This window comes from Dendrobates tinctorius, unplaced genomic scaffold (genome assembly GCF_039654945.1).
Source record: "Dendrobates tinctorius isolate UK_male_01 unplaced genomic scaffold, ASM3965494v1 ptg000028l, whole genome shotgun sequence".
In the NCBI taxonomy this organism is placed as follows: Eukaryota; Metazoa; Chordata; class Amphibia; order Anura; family Dendrobatidae; genus Dendrobates; species Dendrobates tinctorius.
Window position 1 is genome coordinate 77,660,409 of NW_027361696.1, and position 17,092 is coordinate 77,677,500.

The 17,092-nt window shown below is 49.1% G+C and overlaps 1 protein-coding gene across 2 annotated transcripts in view; it reads left to right on the forward strand.

Moving 5' to 3' along the window:
* LENG8 (leukocyte receptor cluster member 8) overlaps positions 1-17,092 on the forward strand; it is a 42,700-nt gene that overhangs the window by 10,716 nt on the left and 14,892 nt on the right. For both annotated transcript variants that reach the window (XM_073571019.1, XM_073571017.1), the window contains exons 10-12: positions 6,866-7,003; positions 15,178-15,466; positions 15,636-15,737. In XM_073571019.1, coding sequence (XP_073427120.1) covers positions 6,866-7,003; positions 15,178-15,466; positions 15,636-15,737 — 529 coding nt within the window. The remainder of the gene's footprint in view (positions 1-6,865; positions 7,004-15,177; positions 15,467-15,635; positions 15,738-17,092) is intronic.

Here is a 17,092-nt window from a genome sequence, read left to right on the forward strand (position 1 = left end):
AAGTATACCTCTATGGAACCCGCAGAACAGATGGTTTTGTTTGGACGGTCGAAGCCAGCTCTCAAGGCCTTTGCCCCACCTAAAGAATTTGTGGAGATACTTGACAGGGAAAGGGAGTACCCGACCAGATGCTTCCAAAGAGGGAGGTGCCTCTGCATCCCATATCCCTTCTCTGAGCTCACTGATAACTGGACAGCCTCTCCAACTGTGGACCCTCCAGTTTCCAGACTGTCCACCAACACGGTCGTCCCGCTTACAAATGGAGCATCCCTCAAGGACTCCAATGACAGGATCATAAGATCTTTCGCAAAGTCAGCCTTTGAAGCGGCCACTTCTTACATTGTGCCCGGTCTTTGCCTCTACTTGGGTGTCAAAGTCCATAGCTGCATGGACTAAACAACTTTGTTAGGGCATTCTTGCTGCAGCTCGACCGGAGGAATTGGCCAACCTCGTGGACCAGATTTCTCATGCAGGGACGTCGCTTCAGGCGTTCAGCAATATTGTGGCCATCCGTCTGACTATTTGGCTTAAGGCCTGGCAAGCGAACTTCTCTTCAAAGAAATCCCTTACCAGCTTGCCTTTCCAGGGTTCCCATCTGTTTGGCTCCGATTTGGACCACATTATTAAGGAGGCTACCGGGGGGGACGAGTTCATCCTTCCTCAGTCCAAACCTCGCCGGCCTCCTCTGAAGGGGCAGTTTTGGTCGTTTCGCAGCGACGGAGGATTTTTCCCACCAACAGGCCACATGCTCACCAGGATAGGAAAAGTACTTCCTTTAAACCCACCCCCTCCTGGCGTCCCCGTATTGTGCAGGGTATATCTGCCAGGCCTAAACTTGGCAGGTCTTCCTCCGCATGACCTATCTCAAGATCCCAGGGAATCTCCCAGGCTGGGCGGACGTCTCCAGTTTTTCAGAGACATCTGGCACTTTTCAGTGGAGGACACATGGGTCAGAGAGTTTGTATCCTTAGGATACAAAACAGATTTTGTTTCTCGGTCCTGAGATCGATTCTTCGAATCCGGTCCTCCAAGAAATGCTTGTCTGTTTCCGGGTTTCTTTGTGTCCATTGCCACTTTAATCAGTTGAGGGGTCATTGTTCCCGTTCCAGACCAGGAACATTTCCCAGGATTTTATCCAAACCTATTTGTGGTACTGAATTAGCACGGCTCGGTTCAATGTATCCTGGATCTAAAGTTACTGAACAAAAGCATTCGACTGCGGCATTTCAGGGTGGAGTCCCTTCGTTCAGTATTTGCTTCCATGGAGGCACAGAAGTTCCTGTGCTCCATAGACATCCAGGACACCTATCTCCATGTCCCTATCTTCCCAGGGCATCATAGATTCCTGCGTTTTGCGGTACAGCAGCACCATTTCCAGTTTGTGGCCCTGCCGTTCGGGCTCGCATCCGCTCCCAGGGTTTTCACAAAAATCATGTCAGCGTTAATGGCCATTCTGCGGTTCAGAGGCCTAGTGTTCATCCCGTACCTCGACGACATCCTGATCAAGGCTCTGTCTTTTTCTCATGAGCAGGAAAGTGACCATCGTTCTCGACACCCTGTCCCATTTCGGATGGCTAGTCAACAGCGCAAAGTCGTGCCTTGTTCCAAATCAGCGCCTCATTTTTCTAGGCATGCTGTTCAACACTCGCCAGACAACGGTTTTTCTTCCCGAAGAGAGCAATCCTTTAGCAGGGCGTTCGCTCTCTACTGGGCCCTCAGCTTCCATCTTTCCGCTCAGTCATGATGGTCCTGGGAAGGATGGTCCCGAGTCAAACGATCTCTCAATTGTTGGTTGTCATCCCCTCATGTTCCAGGGTCAGTCCTTTCTTCCCATTCACTAGCAGGTGGTGACGATGGACGCCAGCCTTCTTGGCGGGGGTGTGGTCTTTTGCAACCTGACTGTCCAGAGACAGTGGTCGGCAGATGAATCCTCTCTGCCGATCAACATCCTTGAGTTAAGGGCCATTCTTCTGTCCCTCCGTCACTGGGAAAGGCTTCTCAGGGGTCTGCCAATCCGAGTTCAGATGGGCAATGCCACTGCGGTGGCATATATCAATCACCAGGGAGGGACTCGGAGCCCCTTGGCGATGGCTGAGGTATCTGAGATTCTCTGGGCAGATGTGACGGTTCCGGAAATATCTGCAGTACATAGCCCCGGTGTGGGCAATTGGGCCGCCGACTTTCTCAGCTGCCAGAGTCTCGCGGTGGGATAGTGGTCCCTGCATCCGGAAGTCTTCCATCAGATTTGCTTTCGATGGGGAACTCCGGATGTGGACCTCATGGCGTCCCTCAGGAAGGTTCCACAGTTCGTGTTCAGGTCCCGCCATCCTCTCGTGGTGCTCTGGTGGATTCCCTGGTCACAGATTGCTCTTCCCTATCTGTTTTTTTTTTTTATTTTCCCCTCCCCCTTCTTCCCAGGCTGTTGAAGAAGATCAAGGCGGAAGGGGTGTCGGTCATTCTGATTGCATCGGATTAGCCCTGTAGGTCTTGGTTTGCAGAGATCGTCAATCTTCTTGCGGACGACCCCTGGAGGCTCCCAGACAAACCCGATGTTCTGTCCCAAGGACCGATCTGCCACCAGAATTCTCGGTTGCTCATTTTAATGGCATGGCTGTTGAAACTGCGGTTCTGAGAGCTTCCGGGTTTTCAGATTGGGTGACTCACGCCATGATCCAGGCTAGGAAGCCATCTTCCAAGGTCTATTATCGGACTTGGAAAGCCTATTTCATTCTGGTGTGTCTAATCACATCCCGCCTATGTCCTTTTCACTCCCATTTTGGCGGTTCTTCAGGCAGGACTTGACGCTGGTCATGCTCTTAGTTCACTAAAGGGCCAGGTTTCAGCCCTTTTTTTTATCCTTTTCCAGGGAATTATCCTCACGTTCTCAGGTCAGAACTTTTCTTCAAGGGGTAGCGCATGTGGCTCCCCCGTACCGGACACCCGTGCACACCTGAGACCTCAATCTAGTTCTGGAGGCCCTTAGGAGTTCTCCCTTTAAACCTCTCCGAGAGTTCTCTCTGTCCTTTCTGTCTTGGAAGGTGGCGTTTCTTGAAGCCATCACCTCCATTAGGCGTGTCTCGGAATTGGTGGCTCATTCCTGTCGCTGTCCTTTCTTGGTTCTTCATAAGGATAAGGTGGTTTTGCGGCCTCTACCTTCCTTCCCAAGGTGGTGTCCGGCTTTCACCTAAATGAGGATATTGTCGTTCCTTCCTTTTGTCCTGCTTCAACTCATCCTCTGGAGCATTCACTGAACAAGCTAGACCTGGTCAAAGCTGAGAGGGTCTATCTGTCTAGGACCGCCCCCTTTAGGAAGGCGGACTCTCTTTTCGTAATTCCAGAAGATGCGTGAAGAGGCCTGCTGGCATCCAAGACTACGTTTGCTTGCCGGATCAGAAAGGCAATTTTATAGGCTTTCTGGGTCAAGAACAGAGTGCCTCCCCCTGGGATTAAGGCTCACTGTACCCGGGCATTGGACATCTCCTGTGCGGTGCACCATAGGGCATCCGCTCTGCAACGTTGCAAAGCGATATCCTGGTCTTCTATTCACACGTTCGCCAAATTTTATAGGATCCACACCTACGCTTTGTCGGATGCCAGCCTAGACAGAAGGGTCTTGCAGGCGGCAGTGGTGAGTTCTCCGACCTGAATGGAGTTTTTGCTGTTCACTCCCCAGGGACTGCTTTGGGATGTCCCATGGTTCCTGTGTCCCCCAATGCAGCGATAGAGAAAACAGGATTTTTGGTTGATTACCGTAAAATCTGTTTCTCAGAGCCTTCATTGGCGGGGACACAGCACCCTCCCTCTTTTTTGTTATATTTTTACAGTTTGAATTGTCTTTTTTCTGTGTATCTTGTTGATTCTCCTACTGCTTTCTCACTAACTGATTAGTCTAATGCCAGTGGGTGGGGTGTATACTGCAGAGGAGGAGCTAATTTTTTTGTGCATAGTGTCAGCCTCCTAGTGGCAGCAGCATACACCAATGGTTCCTGTGTCCCCCCAGTGAAGCAATAGAGAAGCAGATTATACGGTAACCAACCAAAAATCCTTTTTTTTTTTTTTGTCTGCATGGTTTTAAAGGGAAGGTGCCCCAATTTAACTTTTGTATTAAAAATGATTATTTATATAAATTTTAATACAAAATAAAAATTTTTAACTTTAATACTTATTTTTACAGCCACTGGGCGCTGCCATTTTGCTTTGCAGGAGTATAAGAGACACTCAAATATGGTTGCCCTGGACATAGACAGCAGTCGGCTGCCGACTCTATAACTTGTATTGAGCAGCTCCCTGCTGTGATCTGGGCACGCCCCCTGAGCTGTCCACATCACAGCAGAGGGAGGAGACCGGCGTCCTCTTATTGGAGCCCACAGTGTATACTGTGAGCTCCACTTTCCCCCTATAACTTATGGGCTCAATGTGAGCCGTGCTTTTATAGGAGACTGGAGAGTTCAGGACTGGGGGTGAGGAGAGGAGCAGCATGCCGACGGAGCAGTGAGGCAGTTGTGTTACAATGTATCAGCAGCTCTGCACAGCCGGGTCTCACATTACAGGTGGTGAGATCCTCTGCTCTGACAGCTGCACACACTGTCTGCTGAGCCGTGTATCTAATCCTATGCTATGTGATACACAGCTCAGCAGTCAGTGTCACATAGCACAGGATTAGATATACTGCTCAGCAGTCAGTATCCAATCCTCTCCTGTGTGATGCTACTGAGCCGTGTATCTAATCCTATCCTGTGATACGGTCTGCTGAGCTGTGTATCTAATCCTCTCCTGTGTGATACTACTGAGCCGTGTAGCTCATACCCTAATGGTGCTGATCGCCCAGAGCCCAGCGAGGAAAGGGGTGGATAGCAGAGTGTAATAACATATCTACTCCACAAGTAGTAATGTCACTGCCATCCCCCTGTGCCTTGTCTCTCTCCCAATGTGTGTTCTCCACCCTCTGTGCCTGGTCTCTCTCCCCATCTGTGCTCTCCATCCCCCTGTCCCTGGTCTCTCTCCCCATGTATGATCTCCACCCCCGTGCCTGGTCGCTCTCCCCATGTATGATCTCCACCCCCCATGCCTGGTCTCTATCCCCTGTGTTCTCATCCCCCTGTGCCTGGTCTCTCCCCATGTATGATCTCCACCCCCGTGCCTGGTCTCTCTATCCCCCGTGTTCTCATCCCCATGTGTGCTCTCCATCTCCATGGCTGGTCCATACAATCAGGGCAACTGTTACCACCCACCTTTCGTGTCTACCTCTTTCCTCATAGACTGTAAGCTTGCGAGCAGGGCCCTCACTCTTGGTATTTGTTATAATCTACTGTATGTGATTATTGTTATGCTGTAATGTCTATTGTCTGTACAAATCCCCTCTGAAATGTAAAGTGCTGCGGAATATGTCGGCGCTATAAAAATAAAATTTATTATTATTATTATTATTATCCCCTGTGCCTGGTCTCTCCCCCTATGTATGATCTCCACCCCTGTGGCTGGTCTTTCTATCCCCCGTGTGCTCATCCCTCTGTGCCTGGTCTCTCCCCATGTGTGCTCTCCATCCCCGTGTCTGGTCTCTCTCCCCATGTATTATCTCAACCCTCGTGCCTGGTCTATACCCCCCCCCCCCCCCCCCCGGTGCTCATCCCCTTGTGCCTGGTCTGTCTCCCCCCCCCCCCCCCCCGGGTGCTCATCCCCTTGTGCCTCGTCCGTCCTCCCCCGGGTGCTCATCCCCTTGTGCCTGGTCTCTCTCCCCATGTATGATATTCACCCCCTTGCCTGGTCTCTATCTCTCCCCCCCCCGTGTGCTCTCCAACCCCCTGCGCCTGGTCTCTCTCCCCATGTTTGCCCTCTATCCTGACTGTGGCTGGTCTGTCTCTACATGTATGCTCTCTATCCCCCTGTGCCTGTTCTCTGTCCCCACGTGTGCTTATCCCCATGTGTGTTCACCCCTTGTGCCTGGTCTCTCCTCATGTGTGCTCTCTATCCCCCATGTGTTCATCCCCCTGTGCCTGTTCTCTGTCCCCATATGTGCTCTCTATCCCCCGAGTGCTCATCCCCCTGTGCCTGGTCTCTCCCCATGTGTGCTCTATCCCCCGTGTGCTCATCCCTCTGTGCCTGGTCTCTCCTCATGTGTGCTCTCTATCCCCCGAGTGTTCATCTCCCTGTGCCTGGTCTCTCCCCATTTGTGCTCTCTATCCCCCGTTTGCTCATCCCTCTGTGCCTGGTCTCTCCCTATGTGTGCTCTCCATCACCCTGTGCCTGGTCTCTCCCCATGTGTGCTCTATCCCGACTGTGTCTGGTCACTCCCCATGTGTGCCCTCCATCCCCCTGTGCCTGGTCTCTCTACCTCCTATGCACTCATTTCCCCCTTGCTTGTCTCTCCCCATGGGTCTCTCTCCCTCCTATGCACTCCTCCTTTCCCTGCATGTCTGTGTGATACAGCGAGCAGCAGCAACTAACAGAATCCTTGCTGCCATCCTCGTTGACTGTCAGTAACTTTGCAGTCGCCAACAAAATGGTTGCTCACTGTTACTAGATGTCATCCTCTCTTATCCCTTAGCAACATCACACCCATGTCAGCAGATTCAGCCCATATTTACTTCAGGGCAGTAATGTGAGCTAGTTGTACACTAGGTTTTTGTCAAATTTCAGTAGCTGCTCCCCCTAGTGTTTAAAAGTGGAAATACCAAATCTTTTAAAATAATTTTTCATATTTTACTGAATTATAAACAAATAATATTTTTTAAGAAAATGTAAACCTTAATTCTTTACATTTTTTCAGTTGCCGAAAAAAAAATGTTTTTGTTGGCACCTTCCCTTTAATTTCTCTGTAATGTTTTACCATTTAACACATTTGGATGTTTTGGTTTTTTTTGTTCAGTGATTCTCATTCAGACTCTGAAAGCAGTTCATTGTCTGGAAACGAAAGTCGATCAAATAACCGCAGAAACTTTCAGAAGGGACGTGGACGTGGAGGACATATGGATCGTGGCCGTGGACGAAATCAGCGAGGCAAAAGGTGGGAGTATGATATGATAGGTGGGCGTAATGGTATGGATCACCATAGATCTCACCTGTTTCCTGTGAAGGGCAGAATGCAATGTCTTTTATTAAATACAAATTGTCATCACTTTTTAGGTAGAAATATGTTCACGTAGATGTCAGAATGGTCATTTGCTAGTGGTACTAAATTTTCACTTGCTTAACTCTTTGTAAGTCATTGATAGGTTACAATGATGAGATCTGAAGTTGTCCTCCCTTTAGGATGCCTATCATTTAAAACAAGGGAGCTCAAATCCACCTTTTTGGAAGGAGGCCAGGTTGAGTATGCACCGTTGTTCTCCATAGCGATAACTGGTGTCGGAAACTGCCAAGTAATAAGCATTTGGATGCTTCTGATGGTTCAGTTAATCTGTATTAAAGAATGACCACACATTTATCCTGCTGAGAAGAATTTGTGGCTCCTTGTTCTAAGCATCTGTGGATGTCATAAAAGGTCTCTTTAAAAGTTAAAGGGTTTGTCTGGGCAAGAATCCAAACACACCCACCCGTCTGATGAAAATTGGTCTGGTATTCATCTCATGTAAGTGCGTCAAACTGGGCTATTCAATGTGTGGAGGCCACATGCGGCTACTGCAGAACAGCTTCTATTTAAATGAACGAGAGCATGCTGGGTGTCAGACCGCAGCAATGTCATATTGATGACTATACTGTTAATGAGGCATCAATACATTCTGCTTGTACAAAACCTTTGGCTGTGTGCCCACGTTGCGTTTTTTTAAGCGTTTCCGCTGCGTTTTTGCCGCTGCGGAAACGCTTAAACGCATTCCCATGCAATCCTATGGGATTCCTCAGTTGCTGTGCCCATGCTGCGGGTTTTACCGCTGCTGAATCGCATAGCGGTAAAATCCGCAGCATGTCCTTTATTTCTGCGGAATCGCGGAGATTCCGCCGCCATAGGATTGCATTGAAACACTCACTTTACGCATGTGGCTTTGCCCACCATGCGTAAAGTGGGCGCTTCATGTGCGGATGGTACCCAGGGTCTGGAGGAGAGGAGACACCTGTCAATCACTTTTCCAAGCGATGCTTCAAATCACTTGGAAAAGCGCTAGCATTCTGCAAGCTAAAAACGCTTGTGTTTTGTGGGAAAACGCATGCGAATTCTACTTGCGTTTCACCCGCGGCGGGGAGTTGCGGAAATGCTGTGGACCTTTCCCCAGCATTTCTGCAACGTGGGCACATAGCCTTTATATGTAGGTTCTCTGAGAATTTGGTAAAAATGTCATTGCACATATTTCAAGCTACAACCTATCCTCTTCAGATGTCAGGATGGATTGCAGCCTCAAGAATCACAGCCTGAGACATTTCTCGATTTGTCAGAAGAGCTGCATTTTGAACAAGCATAACTCAGCCATACAGCATAGGTGTTGGAGAAGAAAATCCTCCTCACCTGACTGAGTAGAACAGGCTTTTAGTTTCACTGTTCCATGCTCTTTTATAAACCAGTGTTTGAGGCTGCAGTGTGAAATATGTGAGTGTGACAATTTCGATCACATTCTCAAGGAACCCCTTTAAGAAATGGCTGTGATGGGCAAACCCTGAAAATGACTGCATACATCGTGCAAATGCCAATTTCTTTATCGCTTCACTGGGGGACACAGGTAACCATGGGTGTGTGCTGCCACTAGGAAGCTGACACTAAGCAGAAAAAAGGAAAATAGCGCCTCCCCCACCAGTATACACCCACCGACAGGCACAATGCTCCCCAGTTTTAAGCTGTGTCTGTAGGAGGATCTGATCCCAGATCCGCAGTTTTCCTTTCAGGTATCTCGTTGTGGTATTAATCTTTTCACTTAGTTTTTCAGTTTTTTCATCTTCAGGGTAAAAAGGTGTAATTTCTCACCCTGTTTTCCCACACTTATGCGACTGAGAGAGCAATGTGGTGTCACCCACATCGCCCACTCTCAGACCCGCAGGCAGGACCTTATTCCCTGTCACCTTTACTGGTGTTTCATGGTGATTCCCGGTGGCCGGTCCTTTGCCTTATCCCCTCCTCACCCATCTCCTTGGAGAGGGCTGAGAGGAAGACGGTGGTCACCAGCGGTGGCCTCCCCCATCCCCCTTCTAGTAAGGGGTTGGTGCCGGGAACTGTGTGGGAAGGAGGATCTTTGTTCCCAGCGACCATGTTTCACCCGAAGGCTCCTGATGCCATCCTCATCTCTGAAGAGGAGCCGAAGACAACTGGCAGGTATGTAGGTTCCCTTCTGTCGCCCTGCAGCTACGCATGGCTCCTTTCCCTGGCAAGCCTCCAAACCACACATGTTCGCTCTGTTACACCAGACGTCCTTACTCGAGAGTGGCAAGAATTTCACTATCATTTGGACGTTTGTAGGGCAACAAATGGAGCCCACATCAAACTGCACTGAATAGGTATGAAACTGGGAGAGTTTTTCTCTTATTTGGAGCAGATTTCACATTTCTCTCGTATATTGTTGCTTTCCAGTGACTGGTCAAAAGTGCACCATGACTTTACGGAGACACTGTATTATACAAGCGCCTTGCCGCACTCCGGCCATTCTCCTGTCTGGACAGCCTATCAAGCCCTCAGCTTTCGCTTTCATCTGCCGGCCTTTTTTCGGACACGCCTCCCCGCTCTGCGCACTCATTCTAGGTGCCATTTTTTTTTTCATCCTATTGCAGCCTCCTCTTCCAGTACACGCCCCCGGCCGGTCATCCAATTACAGGGGACGGGCGCTTTCACTTTGTACTGAGCGGCAGTTCCTCCGGCCTGGCCAGGCCTCCCCTCGGCGGACAGTCAATCATCCGCCTGGCAGCTCGGCACCTTAGTCATGCCCACCGTTCGCATCAGCTCATCGCGTGGCCAGCATCCATCTTGGACCCCGTGCTTCTGCAGGGTCTTCACTTGCGAACTTCCTCCTCATCTTCCTGCGGACTTCCGACACGGGGGACACTGCTAACCAGCGTTCTTCAACTGACTTCTCACTGGTTCCAGGTAGGCTCTGCTCTCTTCCACTTCCTGGCCTCTACCACTATACTGCAGAGGAGTGCTGTATTACCTTCACTATATAGAATCCTTCTGCTGTATCGCCCAGGCTCTACTTATGCCCAACCCTGCACGGGCTTCTTGTCCTAAGCCTACGGTCATTCATTACGCATGCGCCAGCTGTAAGAGAAAGTGGCCTTCAGGTCAACCATCCCCTTTCTGTCCATCCTGTAGTCCTTCCACCATGTTTGCCCGAAAGTAGCACTCTAATGCCTGGGATGAGAGCACACCCCTCCATCCAGACTGGGCTGTTGCTATGTCACAAGTCGGTCTCTAACCTGACTAAAGTATTCCAGTCCCTGGTCCAGGTCCTAGAACGTCTTCCACATCTATCTGCCGCCACCAGTGCTCTGAGCGCCTCTCACGGTGATTCGCACGCACCACCCTCACAGGGACAGATCTGGTAAAAGACGTAGGAAGAGGGCTCTGTCTAGGTCCTCATCCAATTCACAGGGCCCCTCAGCAGCATCCAGAATGCTCCTCTCTCCCCAGTCCCCCTCCTCGGAGACGGACTTTGGGTCGGATGTGGATTCTCAGTCCAGGTCTGACTCAGATACAGACCAGGCTTCCAGGATGCAGGACATGGTAGATATCCTTATCTCGGCTATTATTCAAACTTTTAAACTAAAAGAGGACGAGGCGCCTGCTCAGGACGACTCCGTTTCATTCAAACGTATTAAACGTCCCTCCTGGACCTTTCCAAATCACAAGGAGTTTGAGGCTACTATAGCCAAACATTGGGAACATTCCGAAAAGCACTTTCCGGGAAGGAAACAGCTGGACATTCTATATCCCTCTAGTCCAGATCTTGTCTCCAAATGGGCAGAGTCCTCTAAGGTGGATCTGCTGGTCTCTCGCCTGTCCTCCAAAACAGTTCTGTCTCTGCCGGACGGTGCGTCTCTTAAGGATGCTACAGACAGGCAGATTGAGTCATTGACCAAATCGGCCTTCAAGGCGACAAGTGCCTCCCTCTGCCCCAGCTTCGCCTCCACCTGAGTGGAGAAATCCATAACTGCCTGGGCCAAAATGCTTTGCCAGAGTATCTCAGCGGCAGCTCCTCCGATGAGCTGGCAGATTTGGCAGACCAGATTGCTCACGCTGGTAAATATCTTCAGACTGCCTCTTTGGATGCGGCCGCCTGCTCTGCCAGAGCAAGCAGCAACGTCATTGCCATACACCGCATCCTTTGCCTGAAGGTGTGGAATGCAGACCCTACCTCTTAAAAGTCACTCACCAACCTGTCCTTACAGGGTTCTAGGCTAGCGTCCCTTCAACAGAAAAGGACCACAGCCTTTTCGGTCCTTTCGACCTTTCTCTTCAGGAACCTCCTCCCAGCAGGGACCCTTCTTTTGCTCCAGGGAATAGAAGGAAGCCATCCTTCAAACCAGCCCCTCACTGGAGGTCTAAGTGCTGCTCCTCAAAGCCCTCTGGGTCCCGAAATCACAGGTTATCCTCTAAATGACGGGTCACCCCAACCTGGAAGTCCATCCAGGGTGGGAAGCAGGCTTCTCTTCAGGGATGCATGGTAGTCGGTGATTAACGCCTGGGTCAGAGAGATAGTTACGTCCGGCTAAAAGATCGACTTTTCTTCCCCCTGCCAGGAAGATGTTTCTTTGTCTCACCCACCAAAACAGCCGTCTCAAGCCCCAGGGGTTCTCCAGGCCTTCTCTTCCCTTCTAAACAAGGAGTAATTGTACCCGTTCCTTGGAACCAACGGTTTTGAGTGTTCTACTCCAACCTTTTTGTAGTCCCGAAAAAAGACTGTTCGCTCCGCCCGATCTTGGACCTCAAACAGTTGAATTGCCACGTTCGGATCCGCCACTTCAGGATGGAGTCCTTACGTTCGGTGATCGCCTCCATGGAACCGGGGGAGTTTCTTTGCTCTGTAGACATTCAGGATGGTTATCTTCACATTCCTGTTTGTGTGCAGCATCAGAGATTCCTTCCATTCACGATCCAGGAGGATCATTATCAGTTCACGGCCCGCTCTTTCGGCCTGTCGTGTGTCCCCAAGGTCTTCACGAAGGTCATGGCAGCCATTCTTTGCTCCAAGGGGATTCTCATCCCTTACCTGGACGATCTTCTGATCAAAGCGCTGTCCCGCCGAGACTGTGACCAGAGTCTTCTGGACACTCTGGTCCATCTCGGCTGGATAATCAACAGAGAAATCCTCCCTGATCCCAACTCAGCGTCTGGTATTCCTGGCCATATAGTTCGACACAACACGAGCTCGTGTCTTCCAAAGGACAAGTTTTCATCCCTCTGTGAGGGAATCTGATCCCTAAAGTGCCAAGTCCCTCTCCCCCCTTCGGTCCTATGTGAGAGTCCTGGGGAAGATGATTGCCTCCATGGAAGCTGTGCCCTTCGCCCAGTTCCACACCCGCCCTCCAGCTGGCCATCCTGTCCACCTGGGACAAGAGAACTGTCTCGCTAGACCGACCTGTGCTTCTACCTCTCAAGGTGAGGCAATCCCTGACCTGGTGGATGCTATCCGCCTCAGTCCTGAGTGGGAGGTTCTTACTCTTTTTTTGGTGGCAGTTCATCACCACCGACGGCAGTCTCTGGTGGGGTTCACATTCCAGGGGTAGAGAATTGGGCAGCAGATTTCCTGAGTCGTCAGGGCCTCGCATCAGGCGACTGGTCTCTCAGCCAAATCAATCTTCAACCAAATATGTCAGATGTGGGGCACTCCGGATGTTGACCTCATGGCGTCTCGGATGAACTATAAGGTTCCTCTGTTTGTAGCCAGGTCCCGGGATCCACTGGCCATCGGCCATGGACCCTTTTTCAGCTGCCTTATCTTTTTCTGCCCCTCCCCTTGATTCAGAGGGTCATGAAAAAGATAAAGACAAAGGGATTCCTGTAATCCTCATAGCTCCAGACTGGCCAAGACGTCCTTGGTATGCGGAGCTGGTAAACATGCTTTCGAACGTTCCCTGGAGGCTTCCATACCGTCCAGATCTTCTCTCACAAGGTCCCCTCTTCCACCAGAGTTCTCAGTTTGAGTTTAATGGCATGGCCGTTGGAAGCCGCAGTTCTGAAGGAAGCTGGTTTTTCTCACCAGGTCATTCAGACCATGATTAGGATGAGAAAACCAACATCCTTGCGTGTTTACCACAGGAATGCCCTCTTCTGGTGGTGTGAGGAGAACTTGTTTCCAATGTCTTTTTTCCTTCCTTCTATCCTGGGTTTTACTCAAGCAGGTCTCGACTCTGGTCAGTCCCTCAGTATCATTAAGGCTATCATTAAGGCTATGTGCACACTTAGCAGAAAATTTCTGCTGGAGAACCTGACTCCCTTCCCAGAAACCGCGCGGTTTTTATGCACGTTTTCAAGACGCATAGAAATGGCCAGAAACGCGGAAAAATCCGAAATTAATGAGCATGCTGCGTTTTTTACCGCAAAGTGTTTTTTCGCGGTACAAAACGCATCAATATGCACAAAAAGTGCAAAATGCATAGAAATGAATGGGAAGCTTATTTTTAGCGGTTTATTGGGAAAACCGCTAAAAAAAAAAAAAAAAAAAGCTATGTGTGAACACAGCCTAAGGGTCAGGTTTCCGCTCTGTCTATCCTTTTCCAGAGGGATCTGGCTTCCTTTTCTCAGGTGAAGACTTTTTTTCTTCTGGGTGTCGCTCATCTGGCACCACCTTACCATCCTCCGATAGATCCATGGGATCTTAATCTCAGCAAGTGCTAGTAAAAGGATAACAAAACAGGGTATTTGGGTGATACGTTTTTGCAGAAAATGTATACTAAGCCACTACCAAAAGTCAAAGTAACCCCATATCAGAGCAGTCCCTAACTGATGTATGTATTTAAAAACCTGATCATGTGTATAGTACCCATATGAGCAGGATTCGGACAGGTAATGTCCGATGTGAACGCACTGTAGAAGACAGCTTTTATGTGCATGGCCCACAAGGGATGGGTGGAAACCTCCCTAATCTTGCAAAAACAAGAAACCAATTGAATACAAATACATGGGCCATGCACACAGTGAACAAGTCTGTAGGACAAGGTAGTTCTTAGACCTGTTCCTTCCTTTCTTCCCAAGTGTGGTCTCTCCTTTTCACATCAATGAAGACATTGTCCTTCCTTCCCTGTGTCCTTCCCCGTTTCATCCATTGGAGAAGTCTCTCCACAAGCTGGATTTGGGCAGAGCTATTCGAGTCTATCTCTCTAGGACTGCTTTTTTTCATCAAACCAATTCCCTATTTGTCATCTCTGAAGGTCGTCATAAGGGGCTTCCAGTTTCCAAGTCCACTATCGCCCGTTGGATTTGTTCGGCGATACTGGAGGCTTACCGCGTTCAGGACAAACAGCCTTAACCTGGAGTGAAGGCTCACTCCACCCAGGCCGTAATGGGCTTCATGGGCTGTTCGTCATCAGGCACTGGCCTTACTGATTTGCAAGGCCGCGACCTGGTCGTCCTTGCAAACTTTTGCTAGGTTTTACAATATTCATACCCATGCCTCGTCTGATGCAGGGTTGGGTAGGAAGGTACTGCAGGCGGCGATTGCGCAGCGGACGACCTAAGTCCATTTTCTTTGCATTTTTTTCTGCTCCCACCCTCCCATGCTTTTGGACTCCACTGCTTTTCGACATCCCATGGTTACCTGTGTCCCCCCCATATAGCGATAAAGAAAGAGAAATTATTGGTACTCGCCGTAAAATATTTCTTGGAGCCTTTATTGGGGGACACAGCACCCTCCCTAATTGTTGGTACCGCTTTTTGGGCCTACGTGCATTTGATGTTCGGTTGGTACATATGTTGAGTTCTAGTTGCTTTACTGCTTTTACACCAACTGAGGTGCTTTGTGCCTGTCGGTGGGTGTATACTGCTGAGGAGGAGCTATTTTCCTTTTTTCTGCTTAATGTCAGCCTCCTAGCGACAGCAGCACACACCCATGGTTACCTGTGTCCCCCAATGAAGGCTCCAAAAAAGAGATTTTATGGTGAGTACCAAAAATCCCTCTATTGTGATAGCTTTGTAAAAATGTGTTTATAGTTAGTATCTATTTTTTTTATATATATAAGCCCAATGTGACTCTCGTCCCCCTCCCCTTATTTTTTTAATCTTTTTTTTTTAATCTTTTTTTTTTTTTTTTTTTTTTTTTGTGATAGGAATGAACAAAACTCAAATAAACGAAATCGTAAAAAGAACATGACCATGGATTTTGAAGACCCAGAAAAAGATTTCAAAAAGGAAAAGCGTGCAGCGCGGTTTCAGCATGGGTACAGTCCAAAGAAGCTGCGCATTGAGCCTTTAGTGCTGCAGATTAATCTAGATCCAAGTGAATTGGGTAACTTGGACTGGAACGAGCTGAAAATTGTTGGAACGTCACAAGATATCACAAAAACCTACCTACGATTGACTTGTGCTCCAGATCCATCAACCGTTCGACCCGTTACTGTAAGACTTCCTTTGCTTTTTCCATAATATTTACATTAAAAATCAATTATAAGGTGTGCCAGTAATGTGTCCTTTTGGGGCCATAACACAGAGATGAAGTAGCTGAAATGTGTGATGTGTTTTAATGTTTGTTGTATTTGCAGTTTCAAATCTTTTTCTTGATTCTTAGGTTTTGCGCAAGTCTTTGACAATGGTTAAAGGGCACTTTAAAGAAAAACAAGACTATGCATTCGCGTGTGAGCAGTTGAAATCGATTCGTCAAGACCTAACGGTATGTACCACTTGGCACTAAACATTTGTTTATATCTGTATGTGTGTGTACATACATACCTACCGCTGTATGTTCTCACCAGGATACGCACGGAGGCGTATTGAGACTATGGGAATGCATTGCGGTCACAGGCGTAGCTGGGATTGCAATGGTGACACAGTAACATGTCACAGGTGGAGGTCGCTGTGTAGTCTCCCCAGGATATGCACGGAGGTGTATGAAGGCCATAGGTGTGCATGGCAGTCACGGGCGTAGCTGTGACTACAATGCAGATTGATAATAAAAGTTAGTCTTGGACATTTTAGTGTCCAAGACAGAAGTAGGGAAAACCTGCTCTGGATGTTGAGTTTGAAACAAATTGCGGTATGATAGTGTTGCAGTCTGTTAGGGTGTGTGCACACGCTGCGGATTTTTCTGCACGGATTTGTCAAAAACCGCAGGTAAATCGGCAGGTCAAAAGACCTGCGGTTTATTTGCAGTATTTCTAAGGTTTTCCCCTGTGGTTTGACACCTGCCATGGAGCAGGTGCCAAACCACAGCGGAATCTGCCCAAAGAATTGATATGCTGCGGTTTTGAAACCGCAGCAAATCCGCACTGTCTGCATAGCGGTTTTCATTGATATTAATGGTAATGTAGCTGCGGATCCGCAGGACCAAAACCGCAGCAGAATCCGCAGCGTGTGCACACACCTTTAAATTCCGGATCCAGGTTTTCCATGTGGCCGAAAGCCACAGGTTGCTGTGCTAAAACTCTGCAGGAAAGGGTTAGTCAGATCTGAGGAGTTCTGAGTGAGTCTCAGGTGTGTCGGCCAGAGTGATTCGGTGCTTGTGGCTGTGCAGAGCACAGGACAGAGCGGAGCCAATAGGCCTGGCACTGACAGAGTCATCCATGGTAACTGATGTCGGATGTGAACAGTCCTGTGCCCGGAGGTGGATGTCCTGTGCCCGAAAGAGGACTGGCGTGTAACGATTGCAAAACAGGTGGAAATAGTGCCCGAACTGTTGCGGATCTGCAGACGAATCCGCAATGTGTGCACATAGTCTGAGTGCACACTCTGCGGATTCACCTGTGGATTTTTCAGTGTGGATTTGCAGGTAAAACCGCAGGTAAAGTGACCTGCGGTTTTCCTGCGGATCTGCCAGCGGGTTTCCCCTGCGGATTGACACCTGGACAATGGAACAGGTGTCAAACCGCTGCGGAATCCGCAGAATTGACATGCTGCGGATTAAAAACCGCAGCAAATCCGCACGTAAAAATCTGCAGTATGTACACTGCGGAATTGAAATCCCATTGGCTAACATTGTACTGTACAATGTCTGCGGAACTGCTGCGGATCCGCAGCGTGTGCACATAC